Source organism: Blennius ocellaris (genome assembly GCF_963422515.1).
Source record: "Blennius ocellaris genome assembly, chromosome: 9".
Lineage (NCBI taxonomy): Eukaryota > Metazoa > Chordata > Actinopteri > Blenniiformes > Blenniidae > Blennius > Blennius ocellaris.
In genome coordinates, this window is record NC_137658.1 from 10359614 (window position 1) to 10378752 (window position 19139).

Here is a 19139-nt window from a genome sequence, read left to right on the forward strand (position 1 = left end):
GAGTACCCAAAGAAAAGGCATGTGCACACAGGGAGGACATGCAAATTTGAAATGGAAATCGACCTAAGCCCATTCTCGCTGTGACGTGAGAATTCTAACTACATTTATAACGTGACTTTTCCAAATGCTCCTCCTCTCAGTATAAAGCCTTTGCTATTGGTAAATGGATGGTAAATGGAATTCACTTATATAGCACCTTTCAGCTGCATGAGCCGCCCAAAACGCACTTTACAAGTTCATCACATTTACCCGTTCACTCACACATTCACACACCAATGATGTAACTACAGCGGAGTGCTGTTGCACCTCTCCAGGCCTTTCAGTTTAAAGACCCGTACACCCGCTCTACTCTCTTCCAGGCAGTCCAGGACCGGGTTGTCGTAAGCCAGCTCCTCCTTCCTCTGGGAGGACTCTTTAGTGTTGACAGCAGTCACGTTGGTTGAGTTGTGCTCATTTTCCTCGTCTCCCAGATGATACTCGCATGTTACGCTGCAGCAGACAGTTGCCTTGGTAATAACACGATCAAGCGGTTTGAGAGAACGCATCCACCTGGGCAGAAAGTCCCAGTTTTGGAGCTTTTTGGGCAGGTGATGTGGGCTGTGGGCCTGCATGAAATTTATCATGCCAATGAAGAGAGTGACGCCAAAAAAAGGAGCCCCGACACCAGCCATTATCCGCCAGCCAGCCAGCGAGAGGCCCAGCACCAGCGATGGAAGGAGCAAGAAGCAGACGAGGAGGTAGAGGATCGCGAACCAGCGGTATTTGGCAGTGCGCGCTCCCAGAGCGCCAGCCATCCTGATCGGTAAGCGCATGAATGGAAGCGGATACCACAGCAGAATACCGAAAATATTGAAGAAGAGGTGACACAGAGCAATCTATACACAAAAAGAAGATAATGAGAAACAGTATGTGAGCGGTGAAGCAATCCGTTCTGCCGATTATTCATCACAGTCATTGTGTGATGCCATTAAGTCAAGGTTACATAATCAGAAATACAGTAAACGATCCAGCTTTATCGTTACGCTATATTCATACCAAGCACATAATCCAGTGGCTCAATGTTGTTTAATTTTCACAGTTTGGAGTCCCAAAGAGAGACGTAAACATCACCCCTTCCCTTGGAGCTTCCAACACTTCTGCTTGCATATTTATGTATATGTACACACACATACAGTATTATACTGTACATTATCTCCCATCTGTGTTATTATCAGCAAGTACCACGGTTCAGCTCTTCTGGGTAGAAAATATATTCACAGATTCAAGTTTTTTTGGCGTCATTGTCGTTCCGAAAGCAACTATTGTGGTGGTTTTATGGTGGTACTAAGACCACTTTGTTTCCTGAAAATGCAACATTGTTTTAATGCATGATGAAACGTGGTTCTACCTGTATGGCTGCAGCCAGCTTGTTCCCAGGACTGGCGAGAGCCGCGAGCAGGGCTGTGGCAGTGGTGCCAATGTTGGAGCCAAGTGTGAGAGGATAGGCCCGTTCCAGACTGATCACACCAATGCCTGATGAAAATGATGGTGAAAAAGGTCAACAGAAACACAAAGAGATTTATGAAATGGATAATGATTAATAAATAGTGCCCATTAGTTTAATTATTGGCCATCAAGTCACTTTCTTATAAACTGAATTACAATTTGCAACATATAATATTTCATTTTTTTAAACCAACTTGAAAAATAGATGGACTTTTCAATACAATGTAATTTATAGAAGTCATTTGTTGCCTCTTTCTGCATGTAATTGATTAGGATCATTTCTGCGGGGGGGGGGGGGGTTTTCTAAGTTGGTTTAAAAAAAATTTCTACTGACCACATATAAAAGGAAAACTATGAAAATATTTTTATTTAACACCAATGGACTTTGTAACAGTACTGTGTGGAAGATTAAAAGAGAAGAAAACTGGACTGCAAAATAAATACTTGATTATAACTGACAACCAGATTAGGGTAACATTGCTGTGACACTACACTGAATGTGTATGATTGATCACTCTGGTGGTAATATGTTGGATTTTTTCAGATTGCTTGTTTCCACAGCAGCTTTTCACGGAAGTTAGGCAGAGCTGGAATCCAGAGATGTATCCAAGCAGAAATCTATTTGCAGATTAGGACATGTCTTCCATCTGTACAGTCTCTTCTCTTCAGCTTTATGTCAAGCTGCTTAATTACTTCAGTATAAAACGCAACATTATCCAGCTCTCATATTTATCACTGTGAAGCAGGCCGATGACTCAGTCGTCACTGATTTGACATGCTCCATTCAGCCAGCGGTGTACAGTGTTACACAACACGCTCTTACAAACTTCTCGAGATTCCATCAGTGGAAATAATAAGCTCTGTCTCCTTATTTGGTCTTGTTCTGCTTATAACTTAGATATTAGTCAACAAAGAGAACTTGGGTATTTTCTCAATATTGTGCAAAAACAAGGATATGATATTGTTAAATCAGTAAACTAAGACAATAAACCTTTGGTCTTTCTACTATTAGAGGCAGTAAATGTCTGGTTGTGTTGGTTGGATTTATACGTCAGCACAGACACCAGTGGCCTTGAAACAACAGCACAGGTTATGAGCTAATGGATTACAACAGTGGACATTAAAAGAGGTTTGAATGAGAAATGATTGAATTGACCAACTCTATTTCTCTCTCTCTCACCCTCTGACCAAAAACAGTATCAATATAGTATAAAACAATTGCTCGAGCCTCATACGCATTAGCATAGATATCTAAAGCGCAGTTGGCTGAAGTAAAGTCCAAGCAGGTAACAGTGCTGCGGCAACTCCATTTCTACAACTGGGTACGCCGCTAAAATTTGAGTCAGCGAGAGACCATTTTAATAAGACATTACAGGAGACGGAGTCCCTGGAAGCTCACAACAAATGAAACCCAACCGTAACTGCAGGCTGAACTGGAGAAGAAACAGTCCAACTTTCAAACTGGTGGACACATGCTGGAGTCGCCCAGGGACTGAACGCAGCACTTTCTCTCAGAAAAACAAATCAAACTTTTAGTTTGAAATGACTACAGCACAGTGTTTGGAAAAGTGAATATGCAGTAACATGTTCTAAATGAAATTAAACTTTAAAACCAAGTATGAAACAATGCCCGTTGTCATCGTTCGTGTTGAAGGTCCCAAGTCTTTCTCAAGAGCTAAAACTTCTTTGCACAGAACTCAATTTACTGCTGTTTAATCAAACAATCCCTTTCATGATCATTCAGCCAACAGCTGTATATTGTTGCTGCCTCAAATCACTCATTCTTCTTTCACTCAGAAAATCCAGTGTGAAGTCCGACAAAAGCACACTAAAGTGCAAAACATCTGCTGTGCCTTCTGGAATCTTGCTGCTGGTGCTTCTTCGCCCAGGTAGGTGAGGGCGTAGCAGTGTGCCTGCATGTTTGAGCCACTTGATTCACATCAGGCTTCAGCAGGGCGACTGGTTGATTTCAATATGGGGGATGGGAGTCATTGTGAATAGGCAGGACATTATATCACGATGAGGCCTTCAAGACTGATACAGGTGGACAAATATCGTCATGTGGACATGACAGACATGGAGAACTGGAGTTGGATTCAGTCACGACCCAATATTGTGGCTCTTCACCTTTTGTAACTTTTGCTTCTCAATGACACCGAACACACTGCAGCTCAAACGACTCAAATCATTACATTCGCTCTCCAAGAAACAAATAAATACGAGGAATTAAGATCATTGTCATTACAAAAGAAGATTGAAATTGCTGAATGTACTCTATTACTCAGCAATTAGATCCATCCATCCTTTCTATACCACTTTAACTAACTTAAGGGGCTTCAGCCAATCCTGGTTCTCTGAGTGCTAAAGGTAGGATACATTCTGGGTTGGGAGCCAGTCCATAAGAGAAAATACCATACATTCTTGAATAATTTAGAGATACCTATACATCTAATACAATTGCACCAAAGTGCTTATGCTCACAATGAACATATGACGTACCCACAAAATGTCCCTCGAATCCAGATATAAACCAAGGTTATACTCACCGAGTGACAATTTTATCCATATACTGTATAACCATTTATTATCCTAATTTAAAGGAAAGCTGGCATAACGTCAACTCACCACAATCTTACAATCTAAATGCAGTCCCATCTGAAATGCCCTGCGTTGGTCATCATGGCTCATTAAAGACTTTTCATGCACAGAACTGTGACCACCATTAGATTTTATCAACATAGTTTGCTAGAAAAAAAAAAAAACACTTTCCAAAATGGACAAAATTACAACTTTTGATAAATGTTGAAGATCAATACCCTGTTGAATAATGTTTGACAGACATCTTCCTCACCCTGCTACTTTAGTCAAAGGTGAAATCATCAATGAATCAAAAGATGACCGTGTCATAACAAAACTGCCATTAAATCTGACAGATGAAGAGGTACACTTTAGTTCATGAGCTTCTCCTTTTGTTGCACAGACTCTCCTCCCATTTTTCCAAACAAAATGCAATTATAGGGCTATGATGATGATGGATGATTTGTTTCCAGCTGCTATAAATTTGCCTCTCAGTTGTATATTAGTTAAGTGATCCCCCTTGTCCTATTATGGCTTTATATTTGATTCTGCTCCAGTTTTTTTAGTTGGGCACTCTAAATTTAATTTACATGTTCCCACTCAACCTTAAACTATTTTGTTTAGCCTCATTTGTGGAGGAACAGCGTAACCAATCCACATATTTTCCAAGAAAATGCTGATAATATACTTAAGTCTACTGGTAGTCCTCTTCTGTTTTTTTTTTGTTTTTTTTCAAATAGCATTTGATGAGAAAGAATTGTGTCTTTTAAGGCTGCAATATGCCAGACGTCAATGCACACTTTGCTGTAGTTAAAGATTCGGTCGCCAACATGTAATGCTCTGCAAGCTGCAAAGCTGCAAATTGAACAAGGGCATTTTTCTATGAACACATCCTGGAGTAGATCAGCAAGAATCATCTTCATGAGATCTCTGAAAATCAGTAAACCATTGTGTGAAGGCTGATATTTCCAAAGTGAGAACAAGGGACAACTTGTCGCTGTTACAATCTTTTGTCATCCAAATCCAGTTTGAATCGTGAGTCTTTGGGAATTAAGGCATTAAAGTAAAACATTACTCACCGACGAGAGGTGTTATGGCAGAGGTGAAGACTGAGCTACTTTGAACCACGAATGTCACTCCTGCACCAACGAGCATTGCAACGTAGCCGGCCAGCCACCCAAAAGGATAGGGCGGATCTGTAGGATTGCATAACAGCAACTCAAATTATTCATGCGCCTATACTTAAAAAATAATCAAGTGTGAAAATCCTATATCTGTTCACTCTTTTCTCACAAATGGTCCAAGAAGTTTGCTTCTTTTTTGGATTTTTTTTTTATCAATAAATTCTTTTCTTTTAAACCGACTTCTGCACAATGACAGTTTAAAATTTAACCAAAGTCATATTCACCTGTGTTAATGACTTTATGAATGACCTTTGCAACTTCACCCCTAAGAATAGAGTTCAGTATTTTGACCAGAAGCAGCAGACATGTGCAGAGGACCGCCAGCGACGCTGCCAGAAGGATGAGGCCCACCGTGAGGTCTGACAACTCAGAGGAAGCAAACAAATGTCGGCCTACAGAGAGACAAGATCCGCCGTTATGGGGCTATTCGCACTGTGCTTTTAATAAAAGCCAAACCATAAAAATAAAATAAAAAAACAGAACACACTTGTATAATTTAAAACCGTGTGAGGATTGTCGATGGCTGTGTTTTAACTCACAGTTGACGAGGGGCGACAGCGACGAGTTGTAACTGTTGCCACAGTCTTCGCTGCTGTAATTGCCAGCTGACTGAAAAAAGACAGAAGAGAAAAGAACTGGTGGTGAATCCAGAAATTAATAACACAGTTGTCACCTGCAGCAATGACAGCCTGTGGTCGGCGCCAGTATGTGACACAATGTGTCTGCGTGAGCCGGAGCCAGCAGTGGAGACGAGCCATTACCATAACCAGGTCAGTCTGGCACCATTTTTTCACCAGGCTCCTGTTCCTCATGTCCTCATTCCCCATGGCGATCCCTGTGATCACACACTTGTCCAGCTGTGGGTGAAAGGGAGAGACTAGTTACAGAAAGCTAAACAAGAGCAATGGTGGAAGGCTGGAAAAGAGGTTCTCTGTTTTTCACTCCTTTCAGCAGAGGATTTGGGCTCGGACACTTTTCAAGACTCAAAGGAGTCACACTGACAAGTTACTCAGAGCCAACGATTAGGTTATTGCTGAAATGTCTGACGATCTCTTGTGCTGTTAAAATTAACACTCCTTCAAGAAAGTACGTCATGGAACCGGCAACAAAAAAATGAAACGTCAGTGGAACAAAATGACACAAAATCTGGTTTATTTATCTCACTGTTGTCAGTCGGTTGGTCAGTTGGTAATTTAATATGTGTCATCTCCAGCCAACTTATCTTGTGTTTTTAACCTAAATGTTTTTATTTTTGTCAGGTGAAGTGGGTTGAATTACAGATGCATTTTATCTCAGGGTAAACATGTTTAGCATAAGATCAATAGTTGAAATTGTCTCACACAAACATGCATTAATAATTACGAGAAATATGTTTTCCAATAATGAAGCAAAGATAAACTCAGCATTAAAATGTTAATGCCAATGTTTGTTTGATTTTAAATTATTTATTGTGCTAAGCTGTAGCTGATGTCTTGACCAGGCTTCTCTTACCTGGTTGAATAAAGGCTTCATGGAAAAGTATAAAACAGTTTTAATTTCATGAAGATGATGTGAAAATGTAATTTATATAGTACACTTTCACTGCTTCAGCATTCTCAAAGCGCTTTACACTGTCGTGGTGTGATACCGGCCTGCATAGTGCGAAACCTCCATTGGGAGGTGCATCGTACGCCGGCTGATGGGCTAATATAATTCAATTACTTTGTCATTGGCTTAAGAAGTATTTAACAGCAGCTAAGATCAGAGCAGGTAGTCTAGAAGTGAATTAACTAACAGTGAGTTAGCGCAGAGCTTTACCTGGATGATAAGCTTGGTGACGGGCTCGGTGATAACCTTGAGCAGCTCAGGCGCTTCCTCCCCTGGCTGGAGTTTAAAGCTGGACACCATTGTCAGAGACAGCCGGGTCATGAGTCCACTCGCCACCTCCAGGGGCAATAGAACCAGGACCGACAGCCAATTGAAGCAGTCGTGGATTGTTGCTCCGGCAAAGGCACTGTCATCGGTCACAATTATTGTCGTGTGAAGCAAGGTCAACCACACACATGATCAACTACTCAGAGCGATTGCTTGTTAATCTGCTTTTCGAGGCTCAACTTTTTTTCGGATGTGTGATGTAATGAGTATTTCAGTTTGACTCAGTGTGTGTGTCTGAAAGATTAATAAATTATATTTATTTTACCAGTCACAGATTAGGCAACGCGCCATCTGTTCAGTTGCCGTATCTTTCCATGCCAGAGGGTTACTAGTTTGGGATCAGTGTGGATTGGTGCCATTATTGTCACTGTTTTAGAAATTACTCTCAAATGGAGGCTGAAGCCAAGAGATGGCAAACAGCTGCTAATGCGTTCTCTCCATCCTCCTGTGCTCCCACAACCCCTGCTCTCCATCCCTCCACTTATCCTCTTCACTTTTCCATTTCACTTTCTTCCAACAGGCCCAACTGTGTCTCCTCCACTTATCGATGGCCTTGGCGCGTGTCTCCACACTCACCGCTGAAACTCGGCTCTCTCAGCCGCTTGCATCATGGCCACTATGGTGTTTGTGACTGACGTTCCGATGTTGGACCCCATGATGACTGGAACAGCCGACCTCACTTCTAACACTGTGAGGTGAGACCAAAGAAAGGGTGGCGTTTATTTGAAGTCTTTTCGATGCGCTTAGATTGTGTATATGTTCACTAATGCGGAAAATTAGTAAACTGTCCTCGTTGTGACTATAGCATCAGACGTACAATAACGGTTTATGGCTTTCTACGTTTTGAATGCAACACGAGTTTTAATGGAGATGAGAGGTGATTGTAATTTCCAGATGAGTGGAGGCAGATTTACGTGGAGGTTATTGTTGAGTATGTCTATAATGAGGATGACCTAGAGGACACGCATCAGGAAGACAAACATTCATGCCTTCGCATCTTTAGCGTCGGCAATTTCCTGTAAACTCTTCTCTTTGCTCCTGAATTTAAAAAAAAGAAAAGAAAAGCCTTTTAAAGCAGAGAGACAGCTTGTGCATACTAATGTGATTAATTTCAAGTACAAAGACTAAAATGTGCAACATCTAAATGGAAGAATTTGAGAAGTTATAGTGATATTACCAGTATACAGTGTAATGCTCTAAATACTGCAGCTGAGGTGGTGAGAGGATTACACAGTGTGGGGACTTTGATTTCATTACCTCTCTGATCCCAGTCTACCCTGCAGGACTGCAACAATTCTTAAGGTGGATTTTATAAATTTCCATCCAGGGAACTGCAGTCTCAAAATGACACGTCAGTCAGTTAGTGTGTGGTAAAATCTTGCTAAAGAAAGATGGATTGATGCATAATTCAGTATGTTATCATTCTCAATGCAAAATGCTTTATTATATTGAATTAAATGGCAATACTCCCGAGTAAATAATTAAATGAATGGTTATATACAGTATTATTTCATGTGCTGATCATGGCTCTATATTATGCAAATGCACAACATGTACAGTGTAAATATACAAAGATGCATTGCAAGCTTAAAAACCTATTATCCATCTTTATGAAGACTGCATGGATAAGCCCGAGATAGGAGTTACGGTATTATTTTAATCATATTTCAGTTTACCTTCTTCCGTCATTGTCATCCACAACAATACAACAGCTGTGAACATTTAAGCATTATATTTCCTAATTTGACTCATAATGATGAGTACAATTAACATAATGTACTGCATCCTCCATAGGGAATGAGGGATGTTATTGGGCTCGGAGCTAGAACACGGAGATTATGATTATAACTGTAAATTCATTTTGTGATATTTCCACAAATGCACTGTGGGATTTTTGTATTTTCAGTTTTTATTGCTATGGTAATGTTTGGGGTTTTTTTTCTGTTTATTGTAAAATCCACGCACGCAAAATAAAAGCCTGTAGAGACAGGAAACAAGCACAAATGCATGCACAGCAGATATATAACAGCAAATGAGGCTCGCCTGAAAATCTTTCCAGTTCAGAGTCTTAAAAGAAACAATGGCATTCACACATTATCCTGGCCACTCACATCCTGAGGCCACCAGGCTGACTACAATGGAGGTGGACGTTGATGAGCTCTGAACCAGCACAGTAACCAAGATGCCCACCACCAGTCCAGCCACGGGGTTCGACAGCACCGCGTTGTCCTGGAAAATGTCCCCCGCCACTTTACCTGGTTATATATGCCGCCCACAAACACAGAAACACAGAGCCATGAGAAAGACGGTGGGTCTCGGGAATGAGAATGTTGCTAAAAGCAATGTTAACCAAAACTGAAACCGCTTGTTTCCTCAAATCGTTAAAAGGTCACCAGATGAAATTACACAGCAGCGCTCAGTTGAACGGTGTGAATGTGATCAGTGACTCACTTATTTGTCAAACATCAACTGGCTGAGTCACCATCAGCCTGCTGAGGGTTGCAGTACGTACCCCCTGCTAACTGGAAGGCAGAACTCAGCGTGTCCAAGGAGCAAACAAAGAGGAAGAGGAGAATGAAGAGCAGAGGGATCTTGGAGAGGTTTTTAAAGAGCTGCTTGATCTTGTTTGAAGTCACCCCTGAGGTTTGAGCTGAGTCGTCTGTTCGGAACAAAAAGCCAGGTGAAAAGTTAGACTCACAGAGTGACTTCCAGGGAGAACAAAGCTGACCTTTGAGTGAACAAAACTTTGGGAGTCGCAATGCAAAAATGTGCTGTGTCACTGGGCACGACATCATCGTCGTCTTTGTTTTCTGCGATCAGGGTAAGAGTGACGGCCTCAGTGAGACAACACACGCTGAGAGCAAAGCCATCTGACATACTACATTACCCATACACAAGCTAAACACTGCTGAGTGGCAACAGGACCTGAAAGACAATGATCCCATCGGAATTGTGTGTGTGTGTGTGTGTGTGTGTGTGTGTGTGTGTGTGTGTGTGTGTGTGTGTGTGTGTGTGTGTGTGTGTGTGTGTGTGTGTGTGTGTGTGTGTGTGTGTGTGTGTGTGTGTGTGTGTGTGTGTGTGCGTGCGTGCGTGCGTGCGTGTGTGTGTGTGTGTGTGTGTTTTTAATGTTGGTCTTATCTAATGAGCATGTGATTCTGTTTCTGTTGTTTGTAATTCGCCTTTTCAAAGGCTTCAAGCATGGACACCCAGGAGACAAATGTGTGATTCTCCTCTTCATGCCTCTCTTGTACCGGTATCTCTGGGGGGGGTGTCTGCCTCTTTAGGAGAACGTTTGTTGGAGTGGTGATTGGTATGTTGGCTGTATCGCTCAAAGCCGGCGGTGATGTCAGAGGTGGAGCCAATGCCGGACTCCCCGTCGTCCTCCACTGATAGTCTGTGCTTTGAGGAGAGCTGAGTTGCATACGACCTCCCATCTGACAACGAATAACAACAACAGACATTCAGGTGTTCTGAAGCATTTCAAAGACATAAAACATTGTAATCATGACAACTGAAAGCAACACTTTACCTCTGAAGTCTGTCCCAGTGCTCCGTCTAGAGGACACAATCGTTATAGGTCGAGAGGGCATGGTGCTTTGGATACTGTGAGGTGATATGCAGGTGATTTAAAAACACGTTTCACAACTGGACAGTGAACAAATCGGAGAGTGAATATGTTTGTAAGCCACCTGCAGCTGAAAAGGAAGCCAAGAGAAGACACCATCTGTATATGACCACTTCTTTTTGCTCAACAAACACACTCTCTGAAGAAAAGCAAAGGAATAACGCATTGATTGTAATCAGCAGCTATCTACCACATGAGGTCAGGTGGCACACTTAAACACGCAGTGAGACGGCATCTTGCCTCCCGACAAGTCGACGCTCTGTCGGAATCACGAAAGAGAACATCAGTTTCATGTCCTTCATTTCCTACAGCTGCAAGTCAGCTCTTAAAGGGTCTCTCCATCTTCTATAGAGTAGCAACTCCCTTCAAAGGTTTTTTTTTTTCTTCACGCTCTCAGCTTAAAGAGACCGTTTTTCCCCCTTTTCATGTCGGCCACTTTTCCATATTTCGGGGACACCAGCAGAGGAGGGAGTACTAATGTGTCTCTTAAAGCAAAGAGGATGGAAGTAATTACAGCAGCTGAAATTACAGTAATTACAGTCACTGCATCATTCTCTTTTTCTGTGGTATCCTCTTGCAGGTCATGATGTGCACAGGGTCCCTGTGACAGTGCACGCTCCGTAAGTGGAGGTATGTGAGGCAACTCCTATAGAACGCGGCTGAACAAACTCTGATTTTACTTTATTAAGTCTCTTAATCGGGATGTATTAATACTATATACATTGTTGTTGAAGTTAAATCAGTTCATCTTAACGTTACATTGTGGTGCAAACAAAATATTTTAGGCTGTTTGAGCTCATCTGTATTATTGAAGTCTAGTATTTTCACTTGTGAGCCTGCTCTTCTTGTAACAATACAGTTTAAAGCAGTCAAGCACAAACCAGGGCAACACCAGACCTTGAAAGATTTATGAAATAATGACAACGAGAAGAAGCAGCAACATCAAAACAGCAGAGGTAAACTACAAACACACAGGTGGCAGCAGACAGATGAAATGAAGGTAGGCCAACGTTTATTAAGGCCTAAATATACATCAAGAGTGGGATGAGAAAAGCCAGGCAGAGAGAGACGACAACTCTTTGTATCAACAAAGTGAGGATTAACATGCTCATGGACACATAATTAAAAGTCACTGCCTTAGTAATCACTTAATATGTTAATAGCAATAGCGTTGGCTTTGATATTTCACCTACCGGTATATATTTCTATACTTTTCAGAAATGTGCTAATGGAGTTTCATTTGAAGAACAAGTCAAATAAGAAAACAATGTTATTGTTAAATTTGGAGTGACAGCTGACATGTATAGATCCTCAAGGTTTTGTGAGCATCACAGGTTTAAATACAAGAGGGGGGAAAAAATGTTTTTTGAAATTGTGTTTAATTGGAGTAGAGCCTCTTACCTTTGTCAGACAGGTGTAGGTGCTGTGTTACAGGAACATCTCAAACAGATGAGTAAAGCATCTTTAAATAAAGTACCAGGTCTGGAAGTGTCAAGAAAATCACCTCATCTCAGGGTGATAAACTTGCTCCATCATCAGCAACAGTATTGTTAATCAGTAACGCAAAGACTGAAGTTAATGATGCATAAGTTAGAAAAGCATGTTGCACATTAGGTAATGAGTGATGATTGCTCAGCCGTCTAGGTTTCTCTTGAGTTAGAGCCAGATAAAGATTCCCTGTTTGATGTGATAAATGATCCCAGTTTCTTCCTTGAACGTCTTCAGGTTTCAGACGTAAGAGCAGGAGAAACCTGACATCTAGTGGTAAACATGAAGAGAGACTTGCACTTAATCTCGGCACTCTTTTCATGAGTCCCCTCACATTCTTATGCAGCTGTTTTCATCACGTCGTCTCGCCGGGCTCAGATTAAAGCAGGGTTTTAAACAATCCTTTCTTCCAATACACCAGTCAGTGGGAGTATATCAAACACGTACAGTGTCATCTGTGTGGTTTATGCAAAACACTCAGGTACTTGGGTGCTGTGCCAGGACTCAAGATTAAATTAGTTGTGATTAGAAATGATTGATCAGTGAGGCTTCTTGGGATCCTCTAAGCACGCACGAACACGTGTTTACTCATACACCCGGCTACCCAGATGCGATGATTCTCCTCGCCTCGGAGCAGTGGAGAACTCTGTGATGGGGTGATTATTAATAATTAGCCCATCAACTGTTCTGCCATATCAGCAGTGCTCTCAACCAGATCTGCCAAACCTGCTGACCTCAGACTTGCATCCATAAGCTCAGAACAGAAGAACCTAACAACCCCCTGAACTGCATTGTTACCTTCCAAAGTGTTATGAGAGCTGGGAGCCGGAGAGAGAGAACAGCTCTGTTGTTGCGCAGGCAGCTGGACTGAAGCTGATGCTCCTGTGGTTAATGGTTTCTGGGGGAGAGGTTCTCCATATTTGGAGAAGCATTAAATATAATTAAAATTTTAATAAAAAAAAGAAACCGAGACATACAAACACGTATGAGCAGAAAGAGATGCCTAAATCTCTGGCATTGCTCCAGTCCTTCCTCTTGGTAAAAAGCCCACCATGCTGCTGTTAATTCCCTCCCCAGATGTTCAGGTTTCTGGCACCACTCATCCTGGGAATTGAACAAAAACAGGCTACGGGGTCACCAGCCTGGCAATGAACACACCTGCAGGCACATAATCCTGCAGAGGGTCTGTCGTGTCGCTCACAGGCTGTGTCATCCTGTGTTAATCCCACACTAAGAAATGCCATATGATGCTTTATGTAAACTCACTTTTAATAATTGGATTATGATAATACAGCAAAATGATTATATTATCTCTTGGTATGTGATGCCAGATTGTTTGCTTGATTCTGAAGGACAATATTTGCTTTTGTTCCCTTGATCAGCATTTCCCAAACTTGGGTCTGAAAGGCCATCAAATTTAGATTTGCACATTTTAATAAACATCTTATAGAATCTAGAGCAGACATGGGAAACTGTCCAGCAGGAGTTAGCTTCACTGTCACGTTTTGTCTATTGGGGCTCACGCCTTTCCTTACAGGCAATCTGAGGGGCACCAACTTCTTTGGATGACTGCAGGAATGACACATGCACTCCATAAAGACTGAAAAATGAAGACACTGCTGACACTTCCAAACAAAATAAGAAATGATGATGGTTTTGCTCTGCTGGGTGACATGAGTCTCAAAAGCTGATTGAACTCTCAGACCGATGAAGGAGAACTGAAACCATAATTGAACCAATAGTCGATTAAAAGCAAATAAACATTCAACACTTATGGTGAGAAGATAACACTTTAAGCACTGATGTATTACATTGAGCTGCAAATGTGTTTGACTGATACCACTTTACTGAATCATCTCACAAACTCAATATCTGCTTTTCAAATGTTGAAGGAAAGTGTCACCTTCGGGGAAAGAAATTGAATTAGATTGCTTCTACTTCTACTCTTTTGTCATCATGCAAGTAGTTATTTGATTGGTTAAAATGGCATTCAGTTCAAATTCAGTTGGTTTGTTGCTATTTGATCCACTGGGATCACATTTGAGAAATTTCAACCTATTATTTTCATAGAGACTTGCTTGATCATCACAAGTACACTTTATTACTGATTTGCAGATTGTACATTAAAACATTTGACGTTTTGAGGATTTTATCTTCAAAGTGGGGCTGTTGAATGAGCTTCACAGGAATATCCTCTGTATTTATCTGGTGATTTTACTGGAAGTCACCTGCAAACGAATGAGCTCTTTAATTATCTTCTAAACGTGCTGAAACTACGTTCAATCTATTTCACGCTCATGTGTCTTCACTCGCCCACAAACACCTGTGTGTGATCCTATGAAGACTCTGAACAACTATAGTCCTACATAAGTCTGCCTTGGCATGTGTGAGCACAGACTCATAACAGATCCATTCAATGACTTCACTTTATTGTCACTACACAGTCATTTGGTATGTTTACACCACTTTCAGTACAATGTAACAGCTTCATCATAGGTGTCGTTTAGTTTAGTTTTTTGCCTCAGTGTTGCAACTTTGAGTGTGTGTTTGTGTTCACATCCTTTTATGAACAATTTATTTTAATGCCCAATCTGAAAACCTTGTTTGGTTAAAGTAGAATAGAAGATGGATGTATGAATGTGTTAATACTACAACTAATGCTTCATAAATCATATTTTCATATTCAATTTGATCACACTGATTATTCTGCGTGTTTACTTATGACCTTATGTACACTTTATGCATTTTATGGTTGTCACGATATTACACGTTGATGCCGACTTCATTGTAATGTCGGTTCTGCTTTTAGTCACTTCAGTTCTTCAGTGGAGGACGAGGGCGTGTCGGAGTTATCAGGACACTCCTGCAATACAGAGATGTGAGAATTAAGCTTTTAGTCAGTATGAGTTTTAACATTTTATAGGAAAGTGTGTAGCATACAATAGTTGTGTTGAGGTCATAGCAGAAAAACTAATAGGCTGTATTATTATTATACAACTGGTTTTGGCAGGTGTGTGCTACTAACGCATCAGTTTTATGAGCAGAAGGCTTAATTTTCCAACTTGTAACTGTTTTGTACAACTCCATACATGAATATAGAAACACCCTGGAATCTATTTTCAGCAGTAGAAATATACTTTAAAGCAGACACATTCAAACTCACCTTCACTTTCTCCAGCTCTGGTCTGCCTGGGAGCGATTTTTGTGAGGAAAAGGTCTGTTAGATAAGACAATGCAGTCAGGTGAGATCTGATTAGAGACAAACGGGTCGAAAGGAGAAATATTGTGTGAAGGGGCTAGACTTCAGGCTGCTGCTCACCTTCTTAGACTGTTGCATCTCCTCTGTGGACTTGGACCTGTTCTTCATGTGCTTCTGAGGAGAGGTTGTGGTAGGACACTGGAGAGAGAGAGAGACAGAGAGAGAGAAAATTGTATTACACTTGGCCTGAATGATTCACTCGTGATAAGGCTCTCACACACCTCATTTGTCTTCTGCTCCATGGCTGACTTGAAGATTTTTCTCTGTAGATTAGATGAGGGTGGGTCACCTTGTGTTTTCAAAACTTCCGGCAGTGCAACTGTAAAGTTTGGAGAAAGGCAGTGAAAAACTTTCCGGTCACATGCAACAAGAGTGACTGTGTCACCAGGTTTTTTTCTTCTTCATAGAATTAAAGTACTAGTAAAGAATCACTGATCACACTAATGTCCATTCCCATTAAAAAACAAACAAACAAACAAAACTGTTAATAGTGCAGTTCTTGTCTTTCTTCACCAGAGGGCATCTCGACACTGTTCCTCACGACACTGATGCGCTTCTCTTGAGGTGTTTCACAAATAAGTATGTGGAAGAAGATTCATTTTACAGAGGCAAAACCCGAAGCCACCACACATACAGAGCGATGATGACTAACAATGATTCCTGGAGAGCTGAAAGGCCACAGAGAAACCTCGGCTCCAGTCGCAGCCGGAATCACAGCTGGTGTCAGGAGCCCTGGTGATCAGGCACAAAACACCTGAGGGTCAATGTCTACACCCAGACTTTAAAACAATGTCTAACAGATTGAATTTCACAGCTCACTCAAGAAACTCTGCTCCTGTCTGTGTTTGCTTGTGTGGATCAAATACACAGATGAAATTCAAATAGCAGGAAGCGGAGATGTATTCAGATGTGATGCGTATGTATAGAATTTTTACAAAACCCACTGAGATTTTTTCCTGAACTGAAACATCAAATAGCAGAAAGTCAATGTAGTTTTCATTTCCAAAACCTTTGGCAGTGACTCAGAAAGGCAGGGCAGCTGAGCTCTGGTTATCTGCAGCTTCACCCTTCTGCTTAAATGTTTCAAAAACTTTCAACAGCATCATCCCTTTATTTGATCACTCACCTTGACGGTATGACACTGATTTACACTGTTAACTTCAATTACATGATATGCTGCATTCGCTCTTTTTTAATCTCTGTTTCTGCATTTTACACAGAAATAAGGCAAAATAGCCATGAAGCAATTTCTCAAATCTTTGACTATAGAGAGTGTACTTAATTTCTCTGTATAATATAACATGCATCCATCAAAGTAACTCAAAAATGTGAGCTGATTTATCATGAATAACTCAGCAGCAGTATTGTTGTTCATTCCCATGTGGTACAAGGATGTCAACCAGTCTTTATTTATCGATTACATGTTTCCTTGTACAGTGATTATAGTGGCGATTACATAATGTGGTTGATGATGGCAAAATGTCTATGTCTTTGTTTTTTTTGTTCCCAACATGTATTACATTGAATGACCCTCCTATTTTTCAACCCATCAGCGTAAACAAATTTTTCCTTTGTTGTAAAAAAAAAAAATGTGTGGTTGATACCCCTGCTTTAAGATAACAGAAAGAATTATGACAACAACAAAAAACTTTTAGAACTTTTAATGCATGTTATCTGTAAGCTTAGAGTCAGATTATTAATCACAACATCACAGTAAGTCAAGGCAAAAGTATGTATAAAGCTAAGGTGAAATGAAATTCTTAAAATTCGGATGTGGCAAAATTAAAATTGTCTGTTACCCTGAGCTCCAGTTCAACCGCTGTTCAACAGGAAGCTTTCAACACGGGGCTCATAAAGAATGAATGTGAGCCTATCGACAGGAGCTTGCTCACCCACTGTGACGCCTGACATCAGCAATCGTGGTCACGTCAAATTTGATGCTGCAGGGGACTCCATGACAATGTCCTAGCTGGAGTGGAATATATTGTAATATTCAGGGAGGCTGGTTGGTCGGCCAAAAACTCACTAACACAACTGAATGGGTTAGTCTGTAGGGATTGACCCGGTGCAGTGTTCTCAGCTTCTTTCATGCAAGGCGAATTGCCACATACATGATGGTGGGCACCCAGGGGTATACGAGTCTGCTGAACTCCCTGCACTTACTCTAAAATGTGCACAACGGTACCTTTGAAGGACAGAGGAGTATAATCTTGGCCTTCATCGTGGTGCAGGCATTCACCGAGTCCTGAGTGCTTTCTCCCACCAGCTCACTGACAGAAATGACCTAAATGAAAATGATTCGCCTGCTTGCCTCACTCTGTGTCTGTCCCACACTTCTCTCCATCGCTGTTTGTGTGGCTGAGGGATCCCGCCACTGTCGATGAAGCAAAGGGATTGAGGCCTGTATAAGTTCGAGTAGGTTCAGTAATGGTTCATCGGCATCCCGGCTGTGGTGACCAAGACCCGTGGCTCAGAGAAACACTTCTCCATTGCTTAATCCACAAGAGGAAGCAACTTGAATTGTAACGCTTTCATAGAACACATTTAACTTATTCATAAAATACTAGAACAGAATTATGTGCGCCTGGGCAAGCAAACAGATGAGTATTTCCCCTTGCAAAGTGGAGGAACCAAGAACAAAACAGAGCATTCGAATTTGTTAAAGAATGTAAAAATATGTAACTGAAAAACAAACTGAATTATTGTTAAGTAAAATCAAGGCCACAATGATTGACATCACAGAGTGGCTTCCTTCTTGTCACCATTGACGCTCTCCCTGATTGCTGACCTCCACAAAAACCTGAAGTAGGAAAGTTTTCCAGACCGCTTCGCTTTTACAATCTCAATTTAAGGTGCACGGTGCCCATGTTACATAAGTTCCAGATCGAGAGATTTTAAATCCATAATGCTAGCGGAGGCTGAGTACGGCCTATCCTTCAGGGAAAGGGTCAAAACTAATTAACTCCCAAAATGGGAAAGCGAGCAGGACAAGAACTCCCTGAGTGTGTCTGTGTGGAAAATAGTTCTATTAAAACAGAATAGATCAGAACTTAATCTTACGGTCAAATTTCCTCTGCCTCATCACTTCTGTAAACTTTCTATCAAGAAAGGTCCACCTGCCTGCTGAAAACATCACTCATTATTATCTGTTTGATCAGTATTGACAATGACATGATGATTCAATCCTGACTTGATCGTTTCTCTTATTGCTCATATAATTGTGCTCAGTTGAAGACATCAATACCTGCTCTGATGCGTCAACACACTGCTGCTGGGTACTTACATGTGCATTCATACCGTATACATGCAGGCAGAGGGAGCAGAAGCAGCTTCAAGGTGAGCATGTGGGCAGTAATTCTGCTGACAGCAGAGTGGAGTGCAGATAAAGACGACTCGTGGTATCAAGGACATTATGCCCTGTAATTGATGGTGATGGCGGGCCAGCTGTGCTGCCATGTTCAGGTGTAACACTGATACAACTACAGACTCGCCCCAGTTGGATGAATTTAGTCAGTAGTGGCCCAGCACAGCTGCTTCCTGTTCAAATCCCAGCTGAGTCAAGTGCACATCTCCCACTAACTCGATCAGTAGTGATGGATCCACTATC

The 19139-nt window shown here is 41.4% G+C and overlaps 1 protein-coding gene across 1 annotated transcript; it reads right to left on the reverse strand.

Moving 5' to 3' along the window:
- Positions 1 to 284: 284 nt before the first annotated feature.
- Positions 285 to 10750, reverse strand: slc34a1b (solute carrier family 34 member 1b; the record flags this gene model as incomplete). The annotated part of the gene is made up of 12 exons (XM_080502491.1): positions 285 to 875; positions 1388 to 1512; positions 5142 to 5258; positions 5471 to 5638; positions 5786 to 5855; positions 6008 to 6103; positions 7044 to 7239; positions 7737 to 7848; positions 9272 to 9415; positions 9673 to 9819; positions 10412 to 10594; positions 10690 to 10750. 12 exons carry the CDS (start codon positions 10748 to 10750, stop codon positions 285 to 287), a joined length of 2010 nt encoding a protein of 669 aa, XP_080358617.1.
- Positions 10751 to 19139: the final 8389 nt, after the last annotated feature.